At 38.4% G+C, this 26,952-nt stretch overlaps 1 protein-coding gene across 1 annotated transcript in view; it reads right to left on the bottom strand.

Moving 5' to 3' along the window:
• The window catches only part of LOC122798635 (zinc transporter ZIP4-like), a 457,341-nt gene that overhangs the window by 209,016 nt on the left and 221,373 nt on the right, over nucleotides 1-26,952 (bottom strand). The window contains exon 4 of the mRNA XM_044067722.1: nucleotides 1,974-2,311. Coding sequence (XP_043923657.1) covers nucleotides 1,974-2,311 — 338 coding nt within the window. The remainder of the gene's footprint in view (nucleotides 1-1,973; nucleotides 2,312-26,952) is intronic.

Here is a 26,952-nt window from a genome sequence, read left to right as displayed (position 1 = left end):
ACCGGAACACCTGAAGAAACCCACACAAATGCAGGGAGGACATTGGTTATCTGTAAATTGCTTTTTAGCACTCCACCAGATAATAACTACCATACTGTGCCCACTCCAGCTTCCCTTAATTTCAGTGACATGAATGTTCACTGCATTAACCCACACCTGCATAAAGCACAGAATTACCCCCAGTAAAGAAAATCAATAGACACCCAGCATGTGTCATACATGTGAAAATTATCAGCACATTAGCTGCTTAATTATTATGTTCTGGAATCACATCTCGTTGGCTTTATAGTATGTTACTATGCACTCTCTGCTCTCTTTCTCCTTTAGTAGCTCCTAAACATCACCTACCATATATCCCACCCACCCCCAATTCCATGATCCTTCAGGTCAAAACATACCAGACTATGGTTTAGTCAGAAAAGGTAGCCAAAAAATATTTTACACATATGACTGACTGTGTGATTGTATGGTATTTGAAGGCACTGGTGTGGTTGATTAACTCTAATTTGTATGTCTCTTATGCATGGCACTACAACCTAGAAGGACTTCCTAGCTCCTTCTTCATGTGTAATACTCAGATTTTACTTTGTTTTTTTTTACCTGACAGACACTGTGCATCTGTAGTAGACAAATCACCTTTAAGCAGGAAATGAAAATAGGTTTTGCACTTACTTCTGATTGCTTTTTTTCACCTCTCATTCCGTCATGGGTTTGGCAATCATATATGCATGTTTAATATGTTCCTCAGTTTTTAAGTTTTAGTCACTCTTTTTTGACTGGGTGATTACTGTATCCAGTAGAGACCCAAGGTAGTATTCATACTGACTACACCATCTTTGTGACCTCTGCAACAATTTACACATTGTATACTAAAGTGCTAACATTATGTAATTCTTAACACAAAAGTGATTCTGCTGTCAGTGTGGCATTCTAGGCAGAAATTAACTTTTTGTAGCACTTTTGTTCAAGTGGCTAAGTCAAAGATATTGAAAGGCATCAAGGCTATTAGACTAGATGCAGTGAGATAAATTAAAGTTTTGAATATTTTCACCCTGGACGTGTACTTCAGTATTATTTTAAAAACATTTACTTCATAATTTCACTAGTCACTGCTTGTATTCTGAAATATTTGTGACTTAATATTAGCATAGAAATTATTCACTATATTCATATTAATTCATGAGGTAAGTTTATAGGAAAATATGACGTGCATGCATTAAATAAAAATACTTCCAAAGATAGGTGTATACATGATGCAGGATTACTGCTGGTCTTTTCAGTTTGTAGTAGTTTTGCTCCAGATTTACAAAGCCTTTTGAGTATCACATGAAGGTAATAAATGCTGCATCCCTGAGTAAAGGTATATTTTTTTCAGTCTGACAACTTGATTCTGCAGCAATAAAGACACTATGGGCAATGACAAATCTTTTTTCTTTTTTTTTTTTTTTCAGTATTTATTCCACCTCAGTTTTATTTTCTTTCTTCTGTATAACATTACTCCAAGAAACGTCCTAGGTTGAGACCTCCCCTACAAAATTCTGCAGCACGTTTTCTAGCAGCTACTAATTACTTCTCAGCATCATAATTTGTGAACTTATTCAGAGCAGGAAAACACATTCTCTGCTTTCTCTGGGGATCATCTTTATGAGATTAGATCAGGTTTCTTTACTATGTCATCACAAGCCTTGGAGCTACATGTTACAGACCTCCCATTGTTGTAAAGCAATTACCATCCCATACTTCAGGTTTCACCAATGGCTAAGGAAACACTTACCCATAAAATCCATCCATGAAAAAAGGAACTGACACAAAGCTACTCATACTTTTGACGACTGGTCAAATAATGACCAGATAGTGGCCATTTAACATCATGGATATACTTACAGTCATTGTACCAACAAGTTAACCTCAACTAGTTTATTTAATTTTGCAGATAGTAGTTAGGTGCATGGTGGTTCAAGGCTATTACATACCATGTCCCAAGGGTGATTGTGTGACTCTCGTTCATGCTCATCTGTACTGCGTTTCTTTCTGATTTGGAGAATTCCACTGCCCAGTAGATCACTTTCTTGTTGCAGCCCAACTCCTGTAAGGCCAGTGTTATGTGAAGGGCTGTCTCCAAAAACACCATTGTACTGCCCAAAAGCATTTCTTCTATGGTCAATGTGTTCAACATGATCATGGCCATGGTCTTCACCATGGTCCTGGTTAGTGTAATCGGCATGATCATGATCATGCTCATGCTCGTGGCCTTGGTCATGGTCTTGGTTAGAACTGCCCAGCTTCAAATGTTGCATCAAAATTCTCAGGTCTGAAATATAAAAGAAACAGAAAACTAAAATGTCAGATTATGCTAAAAATAAACAATGATAACATTTCTGGCACAAATACACCTCAGATGTCCTTATTACTTAAAATTAGGAATAATTTAGATAACCTGCTCCACTTTCAGGTAAAATCTCTGACAAAAAATAGTATTGTACATTATTATCAAAAAGTTTAATCACCCATAATTCCAAGTACATGCATTTGTTATCCACAATTTCGGTAATATTTGGAGGAGAATAGATTTCAGAATAATTACTACTTAGCCAAATAAGATAATAGTTAAATGCAGCTCAAAGTTACTGGCATACTATATGTATATATGTGTGTGTGTGAGTGTGTGTGTGTGTGTGTGTGTGTGTGTGTGTGTGTGTGTGTGTGTGTGTGTGTGTGTGTGTGTGTGTGTGTGTGTGTGTGTGTGAGCTTGCATCTCTGAGTAACTCATTTACTCTTCACATGAGAGTATGAGCTCTGGAAAGTGCTAAATACAGAAAAAAATCTGAATTGTTGAGTAATAGGAATGGTTAGCATTGCACTCTAGGATTCTATGCTTACATGGACACTTTTGCGTACATACGATACAGAAAACCATGACATACAGTTGCTGTAAAAATGTCTGTGCATCTATGCTGAATTACCCAGAGAGCTCTTGCATTTTACTGAGTACAAAAATAAGCTGCCCACTATATGTTTCAGCAGCTCACGACCCCAGACTAACATTATCCCAGTCTGATGAAGTCTCAGTGTTTCATGAAAAAGAGATTAAAGCCCTTACTGTCGGAAGGACATTGTTGTTTTGGCAACAAATGTTTAAAAGCAGTTGTGAGGCAATTCCTTAATTTTCCAATGGAGTCCTAGTTTTTTTATCATTTCTTTTTGGCTTTACTTGGAGACACTTACTTAGTTAAGCAATTATCAGGAACTTGCGGATTGCTTTTTACATTTCAGTTCATAAATTACAATTCAAGGCACTCTCTTTGCCAAACTGGAATAATCACTGTTTGGATCCCATCCTAGTTATGGACTGCATAAATATGGAATCAAATAAAATACTTAAGTCTCGTTACAGAAAACATATTCCACACCTTATAACAGACTTAAGGGTCCAAATGGAGATATGAGGAAACCAGTAAGAAAGGGAGAATAGTATTGCTGGAAACGAATTAATCCGCCAAGTCATGGTGAGTACCTTCATGTGGCGGATTGTATTTTCACAAAATCTCATCAAGATGAAATGGGGAAAGAGTTGGAATAATTGCTAGGTGTGGGAGCTGTTTGTGCATGAAAATCTGTGGCCTTTTTGTCACAATCAGACATCTCAGGTATACACAGTAGCTTTAATTGATGTGGATGAAAGATAATAACCTTTTCGTATTTGCCCAGAGTTAACAGTCATTATTCTTGCAGAGCAAATGTGCGTTTATATGAATCCAGGTGCAATGTTTTGCTATAGCCATTCATTTTATCAAAATCAGACATCTGAGTCAGGCACTATCAACAAAATGGCTTTACTTGTTGAATACAGGATCTGTCTGTGGATAAACCTGACTGACCCTGATGCCATTTGCTTAAGTTAAAAAAACGTATTATTATAATTTGGAAAAGCTAGTATATGTCTCTGTGAAGTTAGGTGAAAAATACTGTGGTTATGTTTTTACATAATCAGACATCTGAAATGTTCACAGTCAACAAAGTATATGTAATTAAAGAATATGTGAGTTGTCTGGGTATGAAAATGGCTATGTTGTGGGTTGCAGTGTGTTGGCCATAATTTCTTTCACTTACTATCACAGTCCAATATTATGTACACAATATGTGGTCATGTGTGGTGGTCTAAGCAGGATGTGTGTGATGTCTACTGCTTGCTGGTATAGTGTTTCAGTGAGCAGCCCTATCATCTCACAGTGACTGGTTATCTAAGTGAGTTCTTGGCTGAGATTCCTTGTATGTACAGTCTGCATATCCTCCTTGTCTCTGTATGGGTTTTATCCAAGTGCTCTGGTTTCATCTCCAAGACTTTCAGCTGTGTAAGGGGATTTTGACTCAACTTAGTAAGGGGCTCCAGCTTCAATTTCTGCCCCAGGTCTCATCTAGTCTAAAACTGTCCCTGCTCAGAAGTGTCCACAGAATGTCACTGTGGCTTATATGGGGGCTAGTGATATTTTATTCATTATTTCTTTAAGTTTTCTTGCAATCACACTTCAGAGGTATACACAGAAGGTCACCTTGCCTTCTCTAGGGGTAACATACTATCTAGGGGCAAAATGAAATGCATTATTGTAGTTATTTTTTTATTTTGTTTTCTCACAATTAGATAAAAGAGCAATCATTTAATGGTAGAGAGTACGGAGACATGCTTGAATATTTGGCAGACAGCAAAAAGTAAAATATATTACGTGGCAATTGAAAAAGAAATTTGGCATCAAACAACATATAACACGTGAAACTAAATATATTTGATATCTTGTCCAATGTGCATATGGTGGTTTTTATGCTGAACAAACCAATGGCATGATTAAATAATGTGTGAGCACCCATTTAAGTAACATTAGCTGTGCCAGGGACAGGAATGCATTCTATAAGCATAAGAAGATTCATCCCATAAATAAGTTTGCATTCATAGGAATAGATCAAATGAAAACCTATGGTGCAAGTCAGGATGCTGTAAAACTTTTTTACATAATACAGACAGGTTTTGTATATTTAAAACCAGTGCACCATACCCACATGGTCTTGATGATCACATACAATTAATATAAAGAACTGAAAAGTGAATGATTGTGTTACCCTGAATGAGTCTTATATTGCTGGATTACAGAAGCTAAGTAGGGTTGGGCTTGGTTAGTATTACGATGGGTGATCACCTGGGAATACTTGTTTTTATGCCATACGGCTTGTGTGTTTTTAAAACATTGGTGTTTATTTATCATATGATCTGTGGTGTCATATAAAAGAAAGTGATTGTTTCATTTGCTTAGATACTGACAAAGCTTGTATAAGCAAAACTGGTTTATCTTGTTTTTCCAACTGCACAGGAGAATAAGAGTTTTTTTTTTCAAACCAGAATTTAGTTTATTGTTTATTATGTGAAATATATGTAGAATGCATATGATATATGATACTGTTCTCTATCCATGATATATATATATATATATATATATATATATATATATATATATATATATATATATATATATGTGTGTGTGTGTGTGAGTGCGTGTGTGTGCGTGTGTGTGTGTGTGTGTGTGTGTGTGTGTGTGTGTGTGTGTGTGTGTATGAAAATTACCTAAATAACATAATTATTGACAGTAAAATACTGACATGAAAAGACCAATGTTCAAAATATTGACAGTCAAAAATACCTAAACACAATATATTGACGAAACCTAAACACATTCCCGACCCCCACTAATTATATATACCAACTCTGAGGTTGTACAACAATGGGGAAAGGGCATATACCCCTCCCTGATGCAACTTCAGTTTTTCTTTTGTTGATATTTTGAAGATTAGGTATTTTTTGCATCAGCATTTTTGCTGTTCATTTTTATGCTATTCAGGTAATTGTCGTACACCCATATATAGATATATAGATACATTTTTGACTTTTGTTAATGTTGTCAGCTTTCCTGCCTAGTTACGTTGCTTGACAGGAAAGCTGACAGACACTTGTGTGAGACTGCAGTAATAAATGAATTGCGAAATATGCCCTTTTCCTGTTATTGAGTGATCTTAGAGTTGGTATATTTAATTTGTAGGGGGTAGGGTGGCGCAGCCTCCCAAAAGAGAGGTACAGAGGGCTCTCGTATCTCTGCAAAAAGGCATATTTTTCATTTCCATGCACCAAGGTTATATCTCAGAGCAATTCACAGGTTGACGCTGACTTTGTCCATTACATTTTGATGCCTTTTTTACCATCAACATTTTGATGTTTCAACTTAAATGAGTAAATCTATATATTCCTTATTGATATGTTGCTTAACTAACAGTAATTCTTAAAGTTCCCTTTAAAGGGAAAACTATCTCATACAGACAGATATTACACCGGAAATGCTTCACATGGTCTATTGATGAGAACTGCTACACTTATGTTACATCATGTATGCATGTAAGTATGCACGTATGTATTTTTTTAACATGGAAAGTCAAGGTGGACTGAGCAATTTTCTTGTGGAAGTTTAAAGGCAAAAACTCCAAAGAAAGAAAAAGAAAGAACATAAATAACATCGATATAACAACGAATAAATTCATTATAATAATAATAATAATAGTAAGTAATCCACATAAATTCATTATAATAATAATCCATGGGAACGCGATGTTACACAAAAAAACAGCAAGCTTCTCCAAAGTAAAGCGAAAAAAGAAATGATAAGAGAAGTAGGACTCCACTAGATTGTCAAGGAACTGCCTCACAACTACTTTTAAACCTTCGTTGTAAAAATAACAAAGGTCTTCTGATAGTGAATGCTTTCATCTCTTTTACTTGAAACACTGAGACTTCATCCATGCTACAGTTTTAGAAAATGGAAAAGGATTGGGTGGAAAAAAGAAGAAAGTTAGAAGAGTTATAAGAAACAATTTGCATTTTTAAGATGAGAAATTATAAGGTCCAATGAAGTGATATACTAAGCTTGTATGAGGTGAGTAACAGTATTTCAGATTAACCTTATTTTAGCCTCAAGCAAACAGATCACAGTTACTTTTTCCTTGCAGATCCTGAATCATATAAGTATTTACAACTTTCACAGATATTAATATTTATGTTGCTGTGTCCATCATCCAGCACTGTGCAGTCTGCAATCCTCCAGCTCAGTTAGTATATGAAGATTCGGTTTACCTTTGTTTTGTCGCACATGGTATGTGCGATTGTACTGTTGTGTGACTTGTATTACCAAAATATGGAGAACTTCGAAGAATCAAATGTTGAAAATGGTTTGCTGGAAAGCCATTTCCGACATTTGATCCATGTGTTTGAATGGCAAAAAAAATTCGCTTATTTGGTATTCAAACACATGGGGAATCGGCATTGTAGTTTTTTGCAACTGTACTTTCGGCATTATGCACGTTGGACACACAGCAGACGGCAATTCAAAGCTAAACCAAATAATCATTTCCTAAATAGTCTGTATTCACTGACAGCTAATACTTCTTTCAGTCTTGATGAAAGGTGTTGATATCCTCTTCCAGAGATCTCCATAGACAGACAAATGTAAGCACCAAGCAGCGCAATTTGACTATGAAATGATAATTTGCTATCTATGTTTCTGCATTATCGTAAGAGTAGTAAGCATACCTCTCAAATTTTTAGTGGAAGAAATCTGGACAAAGCCTAAAATAATGTGGGGGTGACAAAGGCCCAAAAATAGGGACAGATTTTAAATATTGTTCTTATTAACTTAGAAAGTTGCTGAAATAACATGATTTGTATTAGCATGCATTTTCTGAAAGATATGAAGTCTGAAACTCAAATGCATGTCATATTATTTAGTGATTTCAGTCCTCAGTGATGTGTCAGAAAACCACAAATTTTAAGAAGAACACAGCTAAAATATAAGATAAAATCTGGGAACTCTGTGAAAATCTAAACATTTGAGATGTATGATAGTAAGTCATTACATAACATGTTTCAGATTTTTCAAGAAAACTAGACAAAACTACTAATGCTTTTATTTTACGTCTATGCATGCACTCTGGTAGTAATATGTCACTTACACCAGGTCCCAGAAGCTTTGAAGATGAGCACCACTGTTCTGTTTGTTGCACTACTCTACACTGTGTGATTACTGCAGTCTTCCATGGTTCACTACTTTCTTACTCGTATTTAAACCTCCAACCACTGGGGGGAGGTGAATTCTTTGCTGAGCCCTTGGAGGTAGTTTGATCTCGATACTAAATGGAAAATTCCTGTTTTCTGTCAATGCAGTCTATGAAACATTATCTCAGTGAGACCTCAGTGTGGGTAAAAGGAAGGGTTAAATAGCATCAGTGGCGGCTTGTGCCATTGGACTGCAGGACTGCAGCCCCCCAGCTGTGAATAAAAAAAGGAAAAAGAACATTTTAAAAAAATAAATATTTATAAAAATATAAAAACTCAATTTATTTTACTTTTACTGCAAGTCTGACTGACTCTTGAAGTCCCAGAACTCAAACTGCGCATGCTCAGCGAGTTCTGTTTTTTTTTTTTTTTTTTTTTTTTTAATTAGTTTTCTGTAAATCTGGATTGCTGTAAAAGCAGTCCAGATTAAGAAGAGAGGCATCTGTTTGATGCCCAGAAGTCTATGCAGTTTAACTGCACAGTAAAATGGAAGGAGATTGGGCTTCCACGTCTGCAGTTATATACGTGACATGGACAGCTGGATGGCTACTAATTGGGTCTCGCTCTCTTTCTAAAAAAGAGAGGAGAAACAATCAGTAGTATCACTCAGTACTTTGGTTGCTACTTGCTTGGCTGAAACAAAACAAAAAAAAAAACAACTTGTTTGCTTTATGGAGGACTCCAGTTGACTTGCTTCGAATCGTAACTAAACTAAGTAAGCAAAACAGTTCTCTGTATGTAGGACCAGCTGTGTTAGTTATCTAGTGTTGTGTTTTTTATTATTTTATATGTTGAACTTGAAGTAAGACAGGTATATACTATTGAAGGTGGTATGTTGTACCCTAAAGAGTCGCCTTCCAGAGAACTGAAAGAGCCTTCTTTTATATAAAATGAAGAATAAGCCGTAACATGCCATATAAAAGTTATTTGCTATATGTTAATAAGAAATCTATGACAAAGTAAATCCAATACATGTTTTAACCTGCGTAGCCAAAAGAGTGTGAGCTCTTGCATCATCCAATCAATATCTTAGTTTTCAGTGCTTTCTGCATATTTTATGTCTTCACTTTAAGGCACTCAAATGTGAGCTGTTCAGTTGCTGTTTGATTACAAGGGATGGTGTTAGTTTATGGCCTTTCCTCGTACTTTGGAGTTCCTTAACTTGATGGATTCTCCATATTGAGATACTTTCGAACCAGAGGATAAGTTAGTGTATGATCAAAGATGAAAAAAAATTTCTCTGACGGTTCTTCGTGTTAATGGTTCAAAGATTGTCTGAGAGTGTCTGGATCAGTATTTGCTGGTACTGTAACCTTAGGTATAATGTTGAAAGGTAGGCAGCCAAGCAGCCTTTAGGCTTTTATGAATTGATTTCGATAGGTGTTAGAAACAAGTCGGGCCCACTTTTTATTTACATTGGTTTAGTGTAGAATTGATTTATTTTATTTTAGAATGTATTTGTTTTTTTTTCTTAACTAGGCATATTTTTGTTTCCTAAATAACTGTGGTTGGTCATGTGATTATGTTCCTTATTGGGATTAATCAATAAAATCTGGAACTGCTGCTTAGCAGTGTGTTACAGATTCCATTGAAGTAAATGAGAAATGTGTAAGAAAATGAGTATAAGCAGTTACGGCTTCATGTAAAATTGAAAAATTTGGACAGTTACCTGATTGGATGATCATTTGTGTTATCAGTTGTTCAGGTGTCCGTAAAGCTTATGCTACCTCTCACTGAGAAGCTAATTTGGGAGGTATTGCGCTTTCTTCCATTGTTTATGAGTAGTTTTTTGTTTTTGTGACACTCTCATAGGGTATCAGATGTGCTGTCGTCTATACTAAGGATTGTCCTGTCATTTATGGAGTTATTGAGTGGGTGTGTTGGATGTGTGTGTGGGTGTGTGTGGGGGGGGTGATGTTAAAGAATTTAAATGGGATTGATATGTTTGAAAGATGCAGTTAATTATTATATGAAAGCCATCTTTATAATACAGATATCATGTGAGGATTGGGGAGTGTTTGCAACTGATCCACAAATATGATTGTAACTGGTGGTTACACCTGAGGTTACTGTAGAAGAGGATCGTTATTTACATTTGGGATGGTGTTTTGTACAACTCAAAGTATAACTCAGAGAATATCAGTGATGGTTCTAGTTCCACTGAAAACAGACAGATAATTGGCATTTGAAGGCAGTAGTGTAAATGCATCGGCATAAGAAACATTTAGTAGCAACTCAGTTGTTGCAGTGCTGGAAGTCATCTCTTGTACCAAAGCTGAAGCTTGAACTGCTTTTTGTTGATCAGTTTACAGGTCTCTTCCCAGACAATGTTTTCACTTAACCTTTTGTAGTTGATTTTCTTTCAGGTTGTCTAAAATTCTTCTTTACTGGCATCCAGGCACCTAGCCAGTAACTGAATTTTACTCAAGCTGACAATATCACTGGGCCTTATTTCTCAGTTTTTTTTTTTTTTTTTACATTGGTAGAGCTGAAATTAAGTTGTTGATTAGAGTGCAGCCATCTTGGAAGTCCCATCTGTATGTCATCTTGGTAAGCACAGACATGCTAATAATGGTAAATCTATACAGTAAAAGGGTCACATTTTTCTTGATCTTTGTACACTTACGTCGGGTGGCACGATGCTAATTCACTTCTAAGGGCTAGGCTTGTAAAGGCTCCAGGGCCATTAGCCTAGTACACACCTGTGAATCTATATACATTTTTTGCACAGTAGTTGCATGATCTGCTGACAGTTCATGGCATTCTTGCCATTTAAGTAGAAACCAAAGATGTATGCATAAGGACCAGATTTTTTCCCTATTTAAGCTTATTCACCACTCATCTTGAAAATGTACTTTCCATTAACATAACCTATAGGGATGGGAAGGTGCTATATTTTAAATGCTGCCTAGCTAGTTCTAAAGGGTCTATATTACATCAACGAACGATTAAATGTTCGAATCTCTAAAGGTCGACCTTTACAGATTGAACATTTAAATGTTCAAAGATGTAAAAAAAAAAAAAATATTAAACAAAAAAATAAGAAAAGGGTTTTAGCAGGGGGGCAAGCCTCCCTGTACCCTCCACACCCCCCACTACTTAAATATACCAACTCCGAGATCGCACATCAGCGCACTACAGTGCGGAAATGGAAAATTTCCCCTTCCCTACACTGTAGCGTGATCTTGGAGTTGGTATATTTAAGTGAGGGAGGCAGCCCCCCATGTGGGGGGTGCAGTGGGGGCTTGCCCCCCTGCATACACCCTTTGGTTTTTTGTTTTGTTAATTTGTTTTTATTTTTTTATTTTAAAAATTTTCGAACGATTAACTGTTCGGTCTGTAAAGGTCGACCTTTACAGATTCGAACATTTAATTGTTCGTTGATCTAATATAGACCCGTCCTTAAGGGGGAAGGTGGCAGGGTTACCACTTGTCAGCAGTTTTTTCTGACAGTCAGGAAATCAGACTGTCAGGAAATCCAGTTATGGTGAATATTTAAAATGTATTTTGCATTATTATGAAGGAGAACACACTCCTAAAGTATGTTTCCAAAAATGGTCACTGTTTCATTTGCATTCATATTCTGCGTAAAAACAATTATTGCTGTTGCCTATGCTTGTGTGTGTGTGTGTGTGTGTGTGTGTGTGTGTGTGTGTGTGTGTGTGTGTGTGTGTGTGTGTGTGTGTGTGTGTGTGTGTGTGTGTGTGTGGGTGTGTGTGTGGTGGGTGGGTAGTTTTAAGTGTATGAAATAGCAACAACTCAGCAATAATTTATTTCACTTTCCATCATAGTCAAACACTGCACTCAATAAGTGGCTATCCTTGGTGGTTGGGGCAAGATGTTTGGAGAAGGAACATAAGTACAATAGCATAGAGAGTAGTGTTGTCATCTCAAGACACTTGTCAGCATCTTGAGTTCTGGCTTTTGCTCCATCTGTGGAGAGTCTGCGCTGGTTTTATTTATGTGTACTGGTTTCCTCCAACAATGCAAACACGTGCCATGTGTAAATTTATTTTCCCATTTGTCTGTAGAAAGGATGGTGTGTGTGTGTGTGTGTGTGTGTGTGTGTGTGTGTGTGTGTGTGTGTGTGTGTGTGTGTGTGTGTGTGTGTGTGTGTGTGTGTGTGTGTGTTTGTGTGTGTGTGTATTTATGTATGTATTCATGCATGTATGTAACAATAAAATAATTTCCTGGTGGGCCAGGGATGCCAGAAGCTGCTGAAGGCAAAAGGGGTAGTTAATAATCTAAAAGTCCATTTTTTTAAACTTTGACTAGAGCTTAATAGTAGTAAGACACACTATAAAAAGCTTGTTAAAAATCTTTCCAGTGTCAAAGTGTGCTTTTTTCCCAAATTCAGAGAATTTTCACAGTGATCCATACAAGTCGTTATTTTTCAAAATTAAAGGCATAAAATGTGTCACAGAACATCTAGATCCTCACAGTGTCCACAACTCAGATTGCAGAAATGGAGTTTGACACAGGCTTATTGAGGGCTTTTCCTGGATTCACCTGTTCTACAAGTGGCCCTACTCAGAGGTGTGCACAGAAGATTGCTATAGCTTGTGTTTTTGTGGCGTTTGAGGGTTGATAAGAGTGAGATTATTATTTCTCAAATTCTTCTCACAATCAAACCTCAGAGGTATGCACAGAAGGTCACTGTACCTTGTTTGGGACTGGGAGGAAGTGCGGTCATTATTCTTTGAATTTTCTTTGCAGTTAAACCTCAGAGGTATGCATAAAAGGTGACTGTTTTTTATGGGGTAGTGACAGCATCGTTGTCATTTCTTTAACTTTTCATATGGTCTCAAGTAGTGTGTACAGATTTTCACATCACATTTTTGGTTCATTTTTTATAAAATTGTGATTTTCTGGCAAATTAGTGGCAAATCATTAAAGATTGAAGTTAGAAAATAATAACAGACATTTGAGTTTCATATTTCATACCCTTCAAAATTAAATCCAATGCAAGACCTACTTTTCTTAACTTTCTAAGTATGTAAGAGCAATATTTAAAAATTGTCCTTATTTTTGGGCCTTTGTCCCACTTCTGTTTATGGCTTTGTCCAGATTTCTTGCTCTGAGGTTGAGAGGTATGACAAATGTGTCAGGGCCATCACCATCAGCCAAAGACATTTCAAATTGTGACATAGTTGTTGTACGCCACTCCCTCATGTAGTGACTTTGCTTTGGATGTGTCCCAAGCAAGGCAATGAGCAGTTATGCAGTGTACGTGTGCAGACAGAGTATCCCCCATCCGAGGGAGACACTAGTACAGTGGCTTTTCATCTGTCCTTGATTTTGCAGAATGTTCTGGTTTTCTGTCATATTTGTATACTGTTTTATGCTTATTATTCAGAAAATGCATGCTGTTGGATGCATGTTACTTTTATAAAGCTGAATATAAATTATAATTAGAACTGCAGTGCAAGGAGAAGTGGAGTGGTTTGAGATGAGTGCTGCTTGTTTAGTTATACTTGATTTTGACTGTTATTCCAGTAATGTATTTAAAAAGTAATTTATTGTTTTATGCCTCACAACCTTTTTGTTTCCATCTAGATATTAAGTAAGCTGTCATGTAGCTAATGCATTGAAATATTTTCTTTTCTTCTCCACTTCATTTTTTCTTGATTGGACTCTCATAATGATGATTTGGCACACAGGGCAGCATATTTAACTAAAGTCCCAGTTTTTGTGGTTTTCAGCATAGATTAAAATTACCACTTTGAACCTGTTTTGTAATTCCAATGAAAGTATGCTAGCAAATGTACTTTTTTTTCCCTCTAAGAGTAAATGACTGAACATTTATTTCATGTAAATTGGTAAGCATGGCCAGCATTGATCCCACTATACCATATCTCCACCCATTTCTAGTTGGTCACACCCCCATTGGCCCCACCCATTCAGCTGTCTCCTGCAGCCCCCTTTTGATTTAAAGTCACCAGTCGCCACTGACTAGCATAAACCTTGCACTCAATTTGTTTCTCAACTCTTCTAACAGTCACATGTTGTTCCTCTTTATATTAATCAACTCATTATTACAGTTTAGTTAACTACCCCCTCCACTACTTAACAAGTAACGAACCCTATGTTAATAGCTAAAATCATTTACACACAAAGCAATGTCAGAAGTAAAAGTAATGATTTACTTACTTTATAGCTTAACACTAAAATCCTTCCATCCATTCACAACCCCTTTTTCCCATTTCTGCACATGGGGTCAGGGTGTCGCTTCAACCATGACAATCATCTAGAACCAAGATTTACACTACCAGGTGGCTCGCCCTGCCATGGTAGTTCTTCCACAACACACACTCACACTCACTCCAATGGCCAATTTAGAGTGTCCACTCCACCTACTGCATGTCTCTGGAATGTGGGAAGAAACTGGAGCACCCAGAGGAAACCCACGCAAACAGAGGGAGGACATGAAGACTCCACACAGAAGGGGCCTATGGTTTGAAACCAGCCCAAAGATAAACTTTGTCTACCACTGGCTAAATTCATTTTCTTTGAATGTGGGTTTCAATGAATGTGAGTTTCAAGGGCAGAGAAGTTTACTGTTAATGTTAAGTCAGTTTACTTTATGAGACTGTAATATTTTGTTTAGCAAATGTCTATCAGTGTTTGTGGTATAAAATTTGAAATAAAAGTTTTAAATTAAATCCACATATCTGTAATCATGGTAGAAGTAAAGCAAAAATGGTATGCACACTGTCAGGTTTGAACAGTGTTCATGGCAACTGGGGAGAAATAGCCAGGTAATGAGACAATGGAATGGCTTGGGGGGGCTGTGTATGGGGGAGCCCAATCCATTCCCTTGCCTAGGGCCCCATTTGACCATGATCCAGATCTGGTGACAACACTGTCTGCTGTACCACTGAGCATGTAATAGATGAACCCCTAACATAGGTTTTACATTTACACTGTTTTTCTCTTTCTCTTTCTGGTGTACAGTAGCAGTCATCTTTATGATATGTTGGCAAAACAAGTTCAAAATTATTTGTATTTAAAATTATGACATTTTATTTTTTTTTGGCCCCAGTCCATCATACAAGGTACAGAATTATTATTCCATAAGATGTAATGTATCTTTCCCTTAAAATCTGAAATTTTTCACTGGTCATCCATTCTTTAAAACATTCGACAGGAACAGCATCCCTTCACATGTAGTGGCATTGCTCTAATATAAAAATGTCATTCTTTTGCCAATAATCTGATAAGCTATAAGTATATCTTTTATATTTATAGCATATATTACTTTTTCCTTCGTTGTGATATATTCTTAATGTGTTCTGTAAAGTTAATTGTTTCTGTAAGAACTGTATTATATTTCTATTGGAGCTTTTCTCCCGGGTTTCAACTAAAAAGGAGTTTCTGCCAGGTCTTATTTTCCTGGTAAGCAAATGCAAATAATAAACATACACACAAATGAAATATACTGCTTTCTTTACATGAATACAAACCATGTTCAACAGTCCTATCAACCATCATCTGATCCCCCCCAAACCAAATTTCTTATTGGGTTATAAGTTGAAATGCAGCCTTTCATTAGATCCTGTACCATATCCCAGCTTGGCTGTGGTTTCAGACATACAAGTTTTTTTCTTTGTCTTTTTCCAGAGCATGGTAGCTATACTGAAAACCATACAGCAGCCCTTGCTCAGAAATGATTCCAGGTTTTGATATTAGAGTACAATGCATTATTTACTTAGAATCAAAACTCACCTAAATTTAATCTAATGTCTGCCTTTACTTAGAACGCATGTGAACCCATACCCTGATTAAGCATGAAGGCATTATTTTTGTGGGCTTTATTAAGACTGGAGACAGCACTTTGACATAATAGTGCAGTATTGTACACTCTGCAGGACAGATTTACCAAGAAGCTGTAGACAGTTATACCCATCTTGATAAATCTTAGCCCAGAGAATCAGTGGAAATCAGTCCCATGTAACTGAGTGTAATCAATAAATCAGCATATGCAAAATGAAACATAGCATATGTAAACCCAAAAGTGGGGCTTTCTACTTGCTGGCTAGGCTTACGTAGGCCCTTGGGCCGATAGCTTAGTACCTACCTATGAACCTATGAACCTATAATGTTATGACATGTTTTGTATTCCATGTATATAGATAGTGCATGACCTCTAATGAGTACTCCTTCCTTGTTATCTAATCCTTATGAGTTCCTGACCACATTTACTGCAGATCTCATAAGTCTCTAATTTCTAATGCAGTCCCCATTCGTTTGCAATAGTTAATTTTCTCATAGTATATGAAGATGCAGTCTCTGCTTACAGTTACCTTTCTCACTATTTGATCACAGATATGCGCAGTTGTTTCCCCTTATACTTATGCTACTGTATTTATTTATTTACCTGTTTATCTATCTGTGTTATGTTCTGTTAATCGGGGTAAATCACTGATCAAAAGTTAACCATTACCACTCTCAGCCTGGGATTTTATTTAATTATTTTATTTTATTTTATTGCATTTGTTTACCAGGAAAGTCCACTGGGCCTAAAAGAGCCCATTTTCAGTGGAGGCCTGGCAAGAAAAGCTCGAACGAGATACAGAAAAAATAAACAGTGTTACAGATAGTAAATATAGTAACATATACAGAATATATACATAAAAGCAGGAATCTAGTTTGTTTGATTGCAGTAATATATACAGAAAATATACATTAAAGCAGAATTCAATGAATTCAATCAGAGTGGTATAAATAGAGATATATTAATCAGTATTATTATACCAGTATCAACAAGTAAAGATAAAAATAAATATGAAGAAAGTATCACCAGTCACTAGTAGCAAAAGACATAGGAGTTTAGTAATCATATAAGGAGAGTGAAGAGGTTAGGTTATAGAGCAGGAACATAGCCAGGAAGAGTTGAGATGATCTTTCAGTATCTGTTGGAAGGTAGTGGTGCTGCCTGTGTTTCTTATAGAAGGTGGAAGTGAGTTCCATAGTTTGGCGACTGTGAAGAAATAGAGGAGTTGACCAGCAGGTAAGGTGGGCTTATCTACTTTTAGAAGTAGATGATTTTCAGATCTTAGATGCCTGCTGGGATGGTATTTGATCAGTAGAGTTGAGAGAGCAGGACAGTCTGTGGGTCTGTAGATTATTTTGTGCACAGTAGTTAGTTGGGTGAATGAGAGATGGGGGGGGGGAGTTCCAGCCACCCTAATTGTTTCAGTGAGCTACAGTGGTGGGATGAAAATTTGGCCTTGGTGGCAAATGTTGCTATTCTGTTGTAACACATAGCAAGTTTGGATTTTGTAGAATTTTGAATATTAGTGAGGAGAGGGGCACCATAAAGGAGACAGGGTAATAAAAAGGTAGTTGCAAGGGTTTGTCTAGTAGAGAGGCTAAGGAAGTGTTGGTACCTATAGAGCATACCAAGCTTTTGGTGTTTTTTTTTATGTTATTTTTTATGTGTAGGTCAAAGTTAACGTTTTCATCTATAATAATGCCTAGTAATTTAGTGTGTGGGACAACTTCTATAGTGGTATTGTCTTGGGACTGTATAGTGAAGAGTTTTTAATCAAATGGAGTGGTTTTCCTAGGAGTAAAAATTAATAGTTTGGTTTTTTGGATTTAGGTCAAGATGATTGTTAAGCATCCAAGTTTCATTAGATGAGGGAATTCTGGTTAATTTGCTGGAGTTCAGAGCTGGAATTTGCAGTGCATATTATTGTAGAATCATCAGCATACTGGATTACAGAGCATTGTGGGAGAGTTGTGTGAAAGTTGTTAATAAAGATGCTAAATAAGAGAGATGCACATTACAGTAAAATAAATAGTGTATCACAAAATAAACGCAAGTAAATGTTGCATTACAAATTAATGTAGACATAAGCAGTCTGTTTAGAATATTACAGGCAATGGTACCAGTTTATAAGAACCAACACTGCATGAATAATTAGTGTTGAAGGGAGCAATATGGACCATTAAGCATAATATAGAACTTCATAGAAGTAGTTAATATTGTACAGTATAAAGCAGTATTAAAAAAAAAACAAAATTGCAAGGTTACAGGTACATAAATAGATGTGCAAAGATAAAAACGGAACATATAGGTGATTTTTATTGAGACAACATGGTCAGAGTTAGGTGGTAGTCTTATGAACATATTTACATATGAGTATAACATGGGTTATTAAAAAGTATCAACTCAGAGGTGATAGTTGCGGAGCCAGATGAAATGGCATGTGAAGCTAGATAATGTGTCGAGGGCTGTAGCAGTCGCATGTGCTTTGGTTGAAGAGAAATTGTTTTAGTAGGGGTCAAAATTTGGAGTAGGTTTAAATTAAGATCTGGTGGAAGGGATTGCCAGAGTTTAGGTGTAAGAACTGAGAAGCTGTTGTCTGAGCAATGGGGCGTATTTGGAGGGATTTGTAGGTTTGGTGCAGAACTGGGTTAATTCTTGAGATTATAACTGGGTGATAGAGGCTATCAGTCTTGTAGCAGGATATGACTATTACTATCATAGGTTCATAGGTTGGTACTAGGCTATTGGCCCTAGGGCCTATACAAGCCTAGCCATAACAATTCCCTTGGCTATTTCTTCCCACAATATTTACTTCCCTGGACCCCTGTCTAGCAGGGTGACTGACGTGATCCCCGGGGTAAATTTCCTATCTCCCATCCAGTCGTCAAGGTTCCTTTTGAAGGCGTCCAAGGAGGCACTCTGCTTGACATGTATGGGCAGTCTATTCCAGAGTATGGGGAGTCTCTGAGTCAGGAACCTATCCCTCCAGCATGTTTTGTTTATTGTGATGACAAGGTTAGGTCCCTGGATCATGTGGCTCTGATGGATTGGGATTTCCTTAAGTGTAGCATGTCCAACAACTCTGGGTTTGACATGGCCTTGTATGTTAAGCAGAGATCGCCTCTGAGTAGACACTATGTGACATAGTACAGCTGGAGTTGTTTTAGTCGGTCAGCATAGGGCATCTGCTTTAGACCTGTGATTCTTTTAGTGAGGTGCTTCTGTGGCCTTTCCAGTTGTTGCAGATGTCTTGTGAGGTACATACCAAATGGGGCATTTTACTCTATGATGGGTCTAATGAGGGATGACTACAGTGGGACAATGACCTCCTTTTTTCTGGATGAAAAGCCCTTAGTGATGAGGTGCACCACATAGAAGGATTTCCTGACTGTTATGGCGATGTGGTTATCGAAGGTGAGACCACTGTCCACCTGTGTTCCCAAGACTCTTATCACACTTTCAATGTTTAGTGTACTGCCACCTATGTGGTAATTTATGTGTACATGTTTTTTCCCAAAGGGGATAACTATATACTTCTTGGCATTGAGCTTGAGCCCATGGCTCCGGCACCAAGCATCTGTTTCTGTAAGGCCCTTTTGTACAAAATCCACATCATTTGGGGATTCAGTAATGGCTCCCAGTTTGCAGTCATCTGCAAACATTGTTAGCCAGAATCCCTCACTGTTGGCCTGTACTTCAGAGAAGTAGATGCCAAACAATAGCGGTCCCAGGACTGAACCCTGAGGTACTCCACTTGTCACTTGTCTGGAGCTGGATTTGGAGTTGGCTACTTTTACAATGTGGGTTCTGTCAGTAAGCCAGTTGGCAACCCATCGAGTGACATGGGGATTTATGCCCAGCTTAGTAAGTTTATCTATGATTCCAGAGTGGGGGATGGTGTCAAAGGCCTTGGCAAGGTCCAGATAGGCTGTGTGGACTGCCTTACCCTCGTCCACGTCTCTGGACACTGATTCAAAGAGATCAATCAGGTTCACAAGACACGATCGGCCCTTCATGAACCCAAATTGGGTGGGGTCCAGTGTTTGAAGGTTGCCAATATCTTTGTTTATAAGTTCCATGATAATACGTTCCATGGCCTTACAGATCAGGCTTGTCAGACTGATGGGACAGTAGTTCCCAGGATCCAAGGTGGATCCCCCCTTGTAGAGTGGGATAACTGTAGCTGTGTGCCACTCAGTGGGTAGGAAGCCTGAGGTGAGGCTATGATTAAACATGACACTTAGGTGAGGTGCCAGTTCATTTTGTAGTTCATGTAGTACACAGCCTGGGATATCATCTGGTCCCATGAATGCTGTAGTCTTTGCTTTGGAGAGTGCATTTTTTACCTGTGTGGCTGTGATTACCAGGATTTGGCAATCTTTCTGTATTGAAATGGGCCCTTTAGGGGGTGAGAGGGGGGTGAAGTTGGCACTGAATCGATCTGCCAGGATATTGGCAATGTCCTTGGGATCAGTATATTTAATGCCATTCTGTTGTAGCTCAGAGCAGATATGAGCATTGCCATTTACATTCTTGACATAGCTATAGAATGCCTTGTGGTTGTCTTTGGAATCTTTGGCAATTTTATTTCCGTAACTAGCTTTGGAGGATTTTATGAGGGATCTCAGCTTCTTACTGAGGCTGGTAAGGGAGTTTTTTTCATCATGGGATTTTCCTCTTTTCTGCAACAGTTTCTTCCTTCTGTTGTATAGTTTGTTTATGACAGGGGACCACCAGACTGGCTTCATATTTTTGGGGGACAGCATCTTGGTTCTATTTGGGATGGCACAATTCATGCACGAGTGCTTTAGTTTAGGATTTGGCAGTCGATTTTTCAGTTCCCATCTGCATGGGTGTCATGACATTTGTTACTTCTGACCTGAGTAGCATGAAGTTGGCCTTGGAGAATTTTTTTACGGATGTTTCCTTACTAGGAGGTGGGTGTGAGATGTGGATGTCAAAGGTAATTAGCTTATGGTCAGACCTAACTAACAAAGGGGTGACCACTGGTGTGGACCATCGATTTCCCATGTTGGTAATGACCAGGTCAAGGATACTGGAGCCCCTGGTGGGACTACAGATTGGTTGATCCAGGGAGTTGAAATTTATGAATTCCAAGAACCGTTGGGCAAAGGTGTTGGTACACGAGTAGTTTTCCCAGTTAATGGCAGGGTAGTTTAAATCACCCAGTATTAGGGTGTTTGGTTGTATCTTAATATTTTCGGGTATGTTTAGAAAGTTTTAGTGAGAATCTTGGGGCATGGTGGGGGATCTGTACCAAGCTAAAATTTGGTTTGCAGTCTTACCTAGTGTTAGTTGCACCTGGAGAATTTCGGATGCATTGTGTTGTTCAACTAGCCTGAAGGTGTGAATATCCTTGGCGAATATGGACACTCCTCCACCTTTAATGTTTTGGTCTTGGTTTAGTGGCCAAAAAGTGTGGCAAGAGTTGTCACCTGGTATTGCAGGGGTGCTCTCTGGAGCCTTAAACCAGGTCTCAGTTACTGCACAGATATCGATGTTCTCCATTTTTAGGAGTGCCTCGAGAGAGTGCATTTTCAGGTTTAGACTTCTAGCATTGAGTAGCATTACCTTCAGATTTTGCATGCTTGTACCTGTTACAGTGGTGGTTTTGTCCTTTGAGCCTTGCCTAAAAAAAAGGCACTATAGGGGTGGCAAGAGCCTTAGCCCATAACCTGAATCCCAGGGGTGACAGTTGCAGACCATCTCTGGCAAAGCATCGTGGTTTGTCGATCATGTCATTCCAGACAGACAGATACTGGATCCCCTTTGAATGACAGCAGAAGCTTAGCCAATTGTTGAAGTCAATCATTTTGTACTATGGTATCATTCTGGGCAAAGGCAGGATGCTACTCAGGGCTAGGGTCATACCTGCCTGGGCCACATGATTCGAGAGCTCTTCCATGTCTCTTTTCATGTAGTCCAGGGAGGTACGTCTCAAGTCATTAACTCCAACATGGACAATGACAGAGTTGTGTTTGTACTGGTTGTGGAGTGACTTGAGTGCATGCATTATGTGGCAGATCCTGGCACCCGACAGGCAGCTGACTGTAATTTTCTCTTTGTTCTGGCCAAATCAGTAAAAAAGAGGAATGTAGCCATTGCTGGTTCCTCAAAAAAGTAAATGTGTGGAAGAAGCTGCTCAGTTGCTGGTCTGTGATTGGAATACTAGACAGTAGGGACTTTGCAGTCACAAAACATGGATAATTAGGACAGAGGGTTAGGGACTTAGTACCTAACATTGTATCTCTGGAAATTGGAATGGGCTATTTCCAGACTCCAGTTCTCAAAACCTCTTCTGTAAGCCTCTGTACAACGGGCTGCACTCCTCTGCAGCTCTGCTGCCTTCATTTGTATGGGGGTAGCACAATCCAGGAAACCTGCTCACACTGTCCACACACAAGTGCAAAGGGCAGGAAGGGCATCATATAAAGCAAAACCGTCTCTGTATATCAGTTAAGTTTGCAAGGGTGCAGGATTCTCTGTGCTGATTCAAATGCTTCATAAATATGACCACTGAGCTTCTATCACAACCACAAGCCTCACAACGCTCTGAACTGCAGTGCAGCTGAAGTAACACCCAGTAGCCTCCACGCTGCATTGCTCTACTGAAATACTAGCAACCATTACCATTCATGCTATCACTTTCTGTGCTCGAAGCATCACTAACACCCCACCTAGCTCTGCTACATTTGCACTTCAATTTCTTGGTCTTTTTCTGTCCATGCTTCATAGGACTGTACCACTATCTCACTTTTCCCTATTAACCATGGCAGTTGTACCACTGTCTGCTTCTAGATGCAATGCTGTCTGTACTGGGAGCATGTGGGACATTGAGAGTTTTATGTGTCTGATTCTGAAAAAAAAGCACCAAGCTGAATGTCTTTAAAAGCTTCAGAACAAGATTTCTGAATTATACGTTCCCATTCAGTTTAAGCAGGACTTGCAGTGTTTATGTGATGTGGGCAAAATAAAAGCCTTTTAGCCATGGGAACTGACAAACATACTATGTTTTGCACACAACTTTGACTTGCTGCTGAATATCTGCGTCAGTCAGGACTATCATGTACAAGACTTATTCTGCTGCTCACACAGTCTGCAATCAATCCATTCATTTTAACAATGTGTCAGACAGAAAGTGGTTGCAACAGGCTCAAGAAGAGAATGAAATTCACATGGATCAGATGCTCTATGGAATTTCTACCAGATGAAAATTCTTCCTATTATATGATTCAACATATTCCTGAGGAACATCATGGTTTATTTATTTAATTTATTCATAAATGAGTCTAGATAGCAGGCACAGGTACCCCTTTTCAGCCCGTATTTAATTATGTAACTTGCTGAAAAATGGCAGCAAGCAGTTGGAAACAAAGGAATTCAAACCCATAACAACAGGAGGAAGTTTGAAAGCATCTGATAGGCAAAACCTTCTGGGCTGTATCAATATCCATTTCAGGACTGCAACTGAAAAGGAGAAGAAAACATGAGCACTGAAGAGCATCATTACTGCCTTGCTATGAACGGAGGAGGTTGCATGAGCATTTCAGCCACATCTTTCCATTGATATGGCTCAGGCTGCAGTACATGCAGCCACTGTTTCATACCTCTAGTTGTAGCACCATGACAATCAAGGCAGGCAGGCTTAGATAAACATTCTACACTGATGTGTTACATACCACTAATTGTACTACCACAGCAGTCAAGGCAGGCTTAAACATTCCACACTGATGTGTTTCATACCACTAGTGGTACTACCACAACATTCAAGGCAGGCAGACAGGCTTAGATAAACATTCTACACTGATGAATGAACTGCCTCCATATGTAAACAATGAATTCTTGTCCATTTCTTAGATATATATGCTTTAATGATAGCATAGATGCATTATTCCTACCATATAGCTTCAGAGTCCAATACTCCTACTGATGGGATGAATTAGCTATGAGCCAAATCCAGAAGCAGATGAGAGAAAATCAGGGAGTCTTAATTACAGTTTCCCCATACTGCTGTGGGCTTCTTATCTTAAGGGTCTGCTTGGATTCTTGCCTTGTGTGTAGGGTCAGACACCTCAGACTTTTGCCTCGTTTATGCCCTTCCAAGGATCATTGCATACCAGAGAGTACGCTAGATGCAGCATTTCCCTTGGCTATATTTAACTTTCCTGATGTGGTAATCTTTCAACACTGCGAGCTATAAGGGAGATGCAGTACCTTTACTTTTTGGGACCTTAAAATCAATAGATGGAAGTCAGATTTTATAGGGGGGTGGCACAGTGGAAGAGCGGATAGTGTTGTCACCTCACAACTAGACAGGACCTGGTTCAATTCCTTGCTGGAGTGCCTTTTTTAAGGAGTCTGCATGTATTCACTATGTTTGTGTGAGGTTCCTCTGGGTACTCTGGTTTCCTCACATTCTGAAGACATCCAGTAGGTGGATTGGACACCCTAAATTGGTCATAGGTGTGAGTGTGTATGTGAGTGAGTGGTGTGGAAGAACTACTGCAGGAGGGCTGGCCACCCTGCAGTGTAAACATTGGCTCTAAGTGATTGTCACTGTTGAGATGACACCCTCAACCCCATGTGCAAAAATTGGAAAAAAGGTATTATGGATGGATTCAGTATTAGTCCTCAGAGACTACATGAGTTGGACTTAGAACTGTTTGTCCATGGTTTTGAGACAAGGACCAAGAGGTACAGGAAAAACAAAGCAGTTACCACTTTTTTACACTGCATAGACCTTATAAGACAAGTTGTTACAGTGTCCCTGGAGTGCATGATCTCATGAATGAGCTGGCAGTGCCTGACACAGGAATGCAGCATAGTACAGCTGGACTACATGCTTTCATAGAGCTTCTGGCACTGTCTTTTTGGCCATTTATTTGGACAAAGAAAATCTGCAGCCAGAGGGAGAATAGTTTCCTGTGGAGCACAGAATATTGTTGCTTTTCTCCCTTAGTAAGGACATGACAATTTGTTGCTCAAACTTATCAGAGAATATATGGTAGGATAAGAGGAGCTATTTGATATGCTGATGAATACTGGTGCAACCTAGAAAAATAGGAGAAATCCATGCAAATGTTTTGATACTGAAATGAATGATTTCATGCAAACTTGAGTAGAATGGACTATTGGAAGAGATGACCCAGTACATTCTGTTAATTTCCTTCCAGCCTGTATCTCATACAAGAGGGGTAGAAACTTTTCAGATATTCTATTACTACACAGCTATTTTGAGAGAACCATGGGTTAACTCATTCTCTTAAATACAGCTCTTTTGAGTGGGTACTTTTAACTCCCAGTGGGTGTTGCTTGAGCCTTTAAAAATGGAGTTGGTCACCTTATATTTCAAACAAATATGCATATCTCTGGAACCATAAGTGTTACTAGAAAACTGTAAATGGCAAACTCTTCAGGATAAATCAATCTTTATGCTGGTGGCATTCATTCAGTATGATGCTTTAACGTGGATTTTATAAGCCAAAATAAAGGCAGTGAATATTAATTTTGTAATGCTGTATATACAGCTTATGATATCTCAGTAACCATTCAAGCAAGACACATACTGCCAGCAGAATTTTTTTCATTCATCAGTGAGCTTTTATATGAGGCTATGCAGTTCTGTGTTCCATGAATGTTGAGATATTTAGAGAAATATGAAAAATTATTACAATACAAATAAATAGTATACAAATAATATTCAGTATCTCTTTAGCTGCATTAAACAGAGGTCAAATATCAGTACAGTTGTGTTTGACATCATGTATGCTATAAGGTGAAATCTTCTGATACATTCTATGTAGCACAGTTTTGGAATTATTAATGCAAATATGAACAAGCAATATTTGACTCCTAGAGGTGTCATTAGGAGGTAACTGCAGAAACGCCTGGAGGTCCTTGGAGGTGCATTCATCTATAATATGCAGGGGCATTATCCTGTGTTAACTGTAGTATATGTTCCTTTGTTATGAATGGAACTGAATTGGAGCTTACTACCCTGGATATATGTTGGTCAAAGGCCAGGTTACTGTCTACATGTGTTCCCAGATCCCTTACTAGTGGGTCGACGCTTAGGGGTGTTTTATTGATGAAGTAGTTTAGTAGGGTGTCCAATTTCCCAAAAGGCGCTATAATAGATTTCTTGGCATTGAGTTTTAAGCAGCAGCTTTGGCACCAGTCATTTGTTCATGTTAAACCCTTTTGTAAGATGTTAGTGTCTTGGGGGATTTTATGACTGCTCCTAGTTTCCAATCATCTGCAAACTAGATCAGCCAGATCCTTTGTCATTAGCCTTAACTTCTAAGAAGTAGATGCCAAAAAGGAGCGGTCCCAGCACAGTCTTATGGGACTCCACAGGTGAATGGCCTCTTTGAGGAGGTGATCTCACCAGTCCTAACTTCCTGAGTCCTATCTGTGAGCCAGCTGGCTATTCTTGGATCATGTATAGTATATGTTTTTCAGGAACAGCTTGAGAGGCACTGTGTAGTTAAGTGACTTGCAGAGAGTCACCCGTATTAAGTAAATGGAGACTGAGGGACTCAAACCAAGGACTACAGGATGAAGCTTGTTAATGGCTCATATTTTCACTATGAGTACCAATCTCCTTCTTACTATCAGTAAAACCCACCAACAACGCATTATGCCTTCACCCACCCCACCTTCTTGGGGTCAGATCTATCCTTTTGTATCACTGGGTTTTGCTGCAAAATCATGAAATTTGACTGCAAAATTCCACCAAGGGTCAGATATCGCTTACTATTTCAGTCACACACCTTCAAGTTTTGTCTGCATGGGATGTCATAAAATGTTTTAGTTGTGATGCAATATGTTGCAATTCATCCAGATTTGTTTCTGTTTGTGCACTTCATTAAAATTCCACACAGTATTTCAAAATTCTACTTAAACTTTGAAAATAATACTTGTCCAAGTGTTCTGTTAGCAGAATAAGTTGTGTTTCAGTCAGTTACTTGGTCTTCTATTGTCAGATTCATATTTGCTTGAATTTCACTACATC

The sequence above is a fragment of the Protopterus annectens genome, chromosome 3.part1, assembly GCF_019279795.1.
Source record: "Protopterus annectens isolate FY-2018-M chromosome 3.part1, PAN1.0, whole genome shotgun sequence".
Classification (NCBI taxonomy): Eukaryota; Metazoa; Chordata; order Ceratodontiformes; family Protopteridae; genus Protopterus; species Protopterus annectens.
The sequence above is the reverse complement of the archived record's forward strand: the minus strand, read 5'-3'. Positions and strand labels throughout refer to the sequence as shown.